This window comes from Mangifera indica, unplaced genomic scaffold (assembly GCF_011075055.1).
Source record: "Mangifera indica cultivar Alphonso unplaced genomic scaffold, CATAS_Mindica_2.1 Un_0016, whole genome shotgun sequence".
Taxonomy (NCBI): domain Eukaryota; kingdom Viridiplantae; phylum Streptophyta; class Magnoliopsida; order Sapindales; family Anacardiaceae; genus Mangifera; species Mangifera indica.
In genome coordinates, this window is record NW_025401108.1 from 22,984 (window position 1) to 29,264 (window position 6,281).

Sequence of the window (6,281 nt, forward strand, 5' to 3'; positions counted from 1 at the left end):
AAATGGTGGATAATTATCTAGTCGATTTGTTCCTTTAATAGTAAAAAAATAGAAAAAAAAAATAGAAGAAGCAAAAAGCTCTCCATAGACTTTTCATACCAATTAATCTTGTCAAGGATATGGTCAAAAAGAATATTGAAACACACTGAATTTCGACAAAGTTGTGAACAAGAAACATACAAGAATCAGAAACAAAATCCAAGTGGTAGGGAAAGTTGAATGAAGTTTGTCTTGTGCTTACAAGACAAAATTGGAACAAAACAACTTCGACTATGGACTTTGGATTTCCCATATCTTTCTCCCATTCCATCAAACTTATCTTGACTCAATAAACTGCATGCCAGACAAATAAAACAATTCCATAAAGTCATCAAAACCTGTGATGAATATGTTAATTTAGTAACCAATAGAGAGTGAATAGCTCAAACACTCCACAAATTTAGGGTTACCACGTCATCCCCTATGGTTTCAGATAGAGCACCTAACGTTTTTTTTATCCATGGATTATGATTATGCTTCAAGTTAACTTTAGAAAGACAAGAAATAGTCTTAAAATTTTAGGAGTCAAAATATTCACCGACCGACATCTTTGAAATATGTTAAGGATTTTCTGAATTATAGATATATCATTGATATTTACTCTTCCATGCAAGATATTACGCTTAACTAGAATCAAAATTCATATTTTACAATATCTTATTGTTAATTTGCAAACTATACAAGGTAAATGCCAGCAAAGCCTCCCAATTTTTTTTGTTGATAAGATTTTTCGTGACTAACTAATGTAAATAATTCATAGTCTTTGCAAAATAGGTTACAATAGAGGCATTGAGAATCCGACAATGGATCCTAATATCCATTATCGTGATAAATGCAAAAGAAAGTTGGATAGAGAGTAAATTTTTTACTTGATTTGGCTCACCATTTGAGAGCATAGTTGTCAATGGCGGGCCTAGGTGAGACTTTACGCAAGGTAATAGTCATATCGCCTTGAGTATGGTCAAGGCGACTATTAGTTTAAAGACGATCGCCTTTTAACACTTTTTTTAGGCCTTAAGAGAAGTTTTAGGCATAAAAAAAAGTGAGTTTTATTATCATATAGTCTATCTCTGACTAGATTTAAGGGTGTTCAACGATTTCTAGGTAGTTTTCAAGACAATGTTAGACTTTTTAGTATATTTTGAACAATCTCTAGCAAGATGTGAGGATTATAGGAAATTTTTTAGGTTTCTAGTGAGGTTTGAGATCATCCGAGAGAACACTGATAAGCCATTTGATTGTTGAGAGGTTGACAACAAGTTCTAAGATTACCAAAGAGATTATCGACGAGTTATAATGTTACCAAGAGGTTACTAAAGAGATCTAATATCATTAGATAGATTGTCAGTCACTTATCCCTTCTAGTGGTTATCAGTAAGATGTAGATATAATATATATTTGATAGTCTAATCTAAGACTATTGATGAAGTTGTTGGTCAATTTTTCAATGTTGATGTTTAAAAAATTATTTAATTTAATGGAAGATTTGATTTTTTGTATTCACCTAAGGTAAAAAAGCAATGCCTCCACTTAGCCTATTTCGCCTAAGTAATAAAACCCCTTATCGCCTTTCGATGCTTTTTGCCTTTGACAACCGTGTTTAGGAGTTTGCGATCATTGTTATGACATTAATGAATCTAAGAGAATACTTTGACAAAATGACTTCGAACAGGAGACTTAAAGGGAAGTGTTGGATTTGAGGGTCTCACCACTTAACAGAAGGAACCAATCCTAAGTATTGATAATATTTTTATTTGTTTATTGTATCTTCCCCCAATTCTTTTATCAATTACAATTCAAAATTCAAATTCAAATATTAACTTTCTACGAGGTTATATCAGATTTAAGATCATGATGAGGATAGATAAAGTAAAAAACTATTATTTTCTATTATTGATAGATGACATGAAAGAGATGTCAACTGGTAAATTACATTCTTTGATCAAGGGATGTTCATTTGCTAGTCAAGGCATGGGTCATCTAGAGATGGTATTCGTAAATCACCATTCAAATCAATGAGTTTTACAACTCTTGATAGTTTAGCCAATTACTTAGGGTGTCAATGCATTGGGCGTTAAGTAGATAATATCACTAAAATATGAGAGAGATATCACACCTGTTTATATGTTAGTTGTCATTATGAATGATTGATGGTCCTTTGCATATAATAGATATGATTTGGGATTGTAGTACTTGCTTTTTAACGTAAATAATTGCTAGTTATTTGCAAAATAAGGTTTTGTTCTAATGACATGACTAAAGTGATTAGGGTCCTTGATTTCACCATTAAGGTGGCATATATTTTTGGCTTATATGTTGAGGATGACACAAACCATAATTACATCATGAGTTATTGGCTCATATCACAAGTTGCACATTTTTGTTTGAAGTCACGATGGAAAAAAAACTTATACTTGATGGAAAATGCATGAGAACATCTTGCTTAAGGTCGAGGGAAACTCTAGGGATTGAGACAAACACTACCAATGGGTGCTCTTGCAGTAGGTGTTACATGCCATTTGTAGGTTAAACTACAAGCCATGGAACACACTTAGGTCATGAGTTTTGACCTCTTCAAGGTGTATATCTTTTGTGGGTTGCATTTGCACATGTGGGAATATGATAGTCTTTGGTCCACCTTGGTATTCTTCTATGGAGAATTTCAAAAGAGATGTTCTGCCTAAGATTGATAGGGTAGAGGAAATTGTTTGCCTTCAAATAAGTGTTCAGGGGAGTAATATAACAAAAATTGATGACATCTTATTGTGTTTAGAGGGAGGCTTTTCTTTTAGCACTATATTGTTGATGAGATTTCTTTTTACAAACCGATCTATGCAAATCAAAGCCTTGCCTAATAAAAGCTTCAACAGTGGCATTAAGAATTTGATAATGGACTCTAAAATCCGCTATGGTGGTACAAAAAAAAATGCAAAGAGAAAGTTGGACATTGAATGTCTTTTTAACATAGTTTGATATGCTAATTGAGAGCTTATATCACGATTATGACATTAACAACTCTAGAAGAATGCTCCAATTGAGTGAGTACATAGACTAAATAGTAATTCCTTAAGAACTTGATTTTGGATATAAGTCTTATTGGAATTGTTGTCTTAGAATTTTAATATCTTTTATATGATATAGAAATTGGGTTATGATATTACTAGTTACAATTCAAAAACATTAACTTTCTAAGGGATTACATAACAGATAAAATTAAAATCAAGATTGATAAGACAATAGATTAGAATAAAATTATGTGTATAAATTTATTTATACAAATTGATATGACAATTTTTAAATGAATAATGTGATTGTTTATTTTTTTTGGTTCAAAATCAATCAAATATTATTATCTCGATTTATATAATTTATTTATATATATAATATTACTAAAAGAATTATTACTTTCTATCGTGAATAAATGACATGAAAGGGCTACCAATTGATGAAATAAGTTCCTTAATTGAAGGATGTGTATCCATTAATCCAAACATAAGTTGTCACTTCCCCAGATAATTGTTTCTCGAGGAGAGGGTTCACGGTTAGAAAGCTAATGCACAACAATTATTATAAACATTTTTGTGCATTAACGGATAATAAATATCTTCTAAGTCAATTTCCAAAAGGGAGCCAAAAAAATCTTAAAATTTCAATATTTGTAAGTACATAATTAATAAATTATCGTATAATTATATAATTTTAAATTAAAAATAAAATAATATCTAATTATATAATAATATATTAATTAAATATTTAAAATATATATATGTATAATATTACTCCTATTTCAATGCATTACAAACCTATTTTAATGTGTATGAGATGTCACAAAATTTTTTAGAAATTATAGATATGTCATTGATATTTACTCGAAAGCAAAAGGGCCTAGATAATAAATATTATCTCTCTTGTATTGTATATAGTATAATCTACATCCGAATCCCATTGAAGGTGAGAGGAAAGATTCCTTGACAATAAAACAAAACCAAAGCCTTACCATAAATTAGACATCTAAATTACATATAATAACACACCAAAAAAATCTACCTAATGATATTAATGGTCATTAAATTACAATATATGCTAAAGTCAAATACTCAACAATTAAGTAAAGAGTAAAATTATATATATTTATTTTATATATTATTAAGTAATTAGATATTATTTTATTTTTAATTTAAAATTATCTAATAATATAATTTTATAGTTAAATAAATAAGATAAATAAATAAATAAAAATACCCATTCTTCTTTCATTTAGAGAAAACACATACAAACCAACACGGAAAGCCTCATAAGAGGGGAAAAAAAAAACAAGAATAAAATTACCTATGCATATATATATATGTCATGTAAATTTCTAGAATGGCATATAGCACCTCAAAATGCTCCTCTCTTTTACCACTTTAATCTCTAATTACCATAATTAATCACCATACTTAACATCATTAAACCCAAATTATATAAACAAAATACTCTCTCTTTTTCTCTCTATTGATAATTAGGACCTGGGGTGTAAATAGAAAGATCAGGCCACCCATTGCCACCACCACTCCAACAGCTGGAATCACCACCCGCACCTCTACCACTGCCGCCACTTTGCATGTAATTCTCACCACCACCACCATTATTATCGCCCTGGAGATTCAACCCGGACACCCGACCCGAACTAGCACCTGAATTATAACTCTCGCCAAAGCCACCCATTTGCACCATTTTTAAACCCGAATCATTTGGGTTCAACCCATCCAAGACACTTCCCAGCCCACCATTCGACGCCAGGAGCGAGCTGAAGCTCCCTGAAATGTCCAGCATCTTATGATCCTGATCCACGGGCAATCCGTATATCCTCCCCGCGTCCTCGTTCGAACCGTCACAAACCCCGCCCGCTGCCTGCGAAGAAGTAGGCCCCAGTAATGACTGCGTGTGTGAGTGCGACGGCTCTTGAGATTTCCGGGTCGGGTTGATCCGGGAGGGATCAGGATCAGGCTTCTGGCGTTTCTTGGTGGTGTTCTTGCGGGTACCACCGCCCACGGGGATGTTTCTAAGTGCGCCACCTTTGGTCCAGTAACGGCGGCAATTCTTGCAGAAGTGGCGCGGCTGAGAGAGATTGTAGTTGTTGTAGTAACAAAACTTGGTGTTGGTGGAGTCACAGCGCGGACATTTGAGCTGCTCAAGCTCTGGAAAATGCGGCTTCATTGCCTGGAACGTTGGATCTTGCATTTTCTGTTATCAAAGACCAAAAAAATTGGATTTTGATTGATCTTTAAAGAATTTCTGACGATTTGGCGAAGCGGGTTCGGCTCAGAAAATGAAACTGAAAGTGATGAATTGAAGATCTGAAAGTGTGCTAAAAAGCCAAAACAGGAACTAAGAAGAGGACAAAAGAATAGAAATTTTTTTCACACACAAACATAAGGAAACACGGAAGCTTTAAAAACTGTTTCCAATTCCATGCTTCCTAGAAAACTCAACCAAACCAAAGCAAAACCCACCTCCAAGAAGCTCAAATTTTGCCACAAAATCTCACTGAAACACAAGTTCCAAGGGGGTATTCAACTTTCTTCAGGTTGAATGAGGGAAAATGTTCGGAGGAAGAAGATAATCTAATCCATGTGAGTTAAAGCGTGAGAAGAGAGTAAGACAGTGGAAATTTTGTGTGAATTGGGTCAGAGACGCTTGTTTGTTTTGAAGCCAAAAAACAAGGGGAACCCCACAGAGAGGTTTCCACTAATCCTGCGAGTAATTAATTAGAAAGTAATTCACTTTAGATTAAATTAATAGTAACAAGAATGGTTCTGATTCTTGTAAGCATAGCCGACGTCAAAGAGATTGAATAATTTATAGTTAAAAGAGAGAACAAATGTCAACTTCCACTCCATTATGCAATGTTTTCTTATTTAATTAATAATTAGTGGGTATCATTAACCATAAAGTATTTGTTTATCATCTTCTTCAATTTGTTGCTTAAAAGTGCCATCATTTTTCTTTATGTTTAAAGGCATATGTATAATATTTTGCTTGAAAATTATTATTATAGAGATTTTGGACAAATGGGTATTTTTTAGTAAGGTTTTGTAATGAATGTATTAAAAAAAAATGTTAAACATATTCAGTTTTAAGTATTCAATTGGATAATGTGGTCATTAAATGATTGAGTACAAATATAATTCAAGATCAAACTTTTGATTTACTTATAATAGTTATAGGATTGATTATTGAATCCGAAGTTTGTTATATTT

At 32.5% G+C, this 6,281-nt stretch overlaps 1 protein-coding gene across 1 annotated transcript; it reads right to left on the reverse strand.

Moving 5' to 3' along the window:
• Positions 1-4,268: 4,268 nt before the first annotated feature.
• LOC123205809 (dof zinc finger protein DOF3.1-like) lies at positions 4,269-5,824 on the reverse strand. The gene is made up of 2 exons (XM_044622851.1): positions 5,535-5,824; positions 4,269-5,265 (listed from the first exon to the last, which is right to left on the reverse strand). The coding sequence occupies exon 2, from the start codon at positions 5,260-5,262 to the stop codon at positions 4,531-4,533; it is 732 nt and encodes a 243-aa protein (XP_044478786.1). The 5' UTR covers positions 5,263-5,265; positions 5,535-5,824; the 3' UTR covers positions 4,269-4,530.
• Between the last annotated feature and the right edge of the window lie 457 nt (positions 5,825-6,281).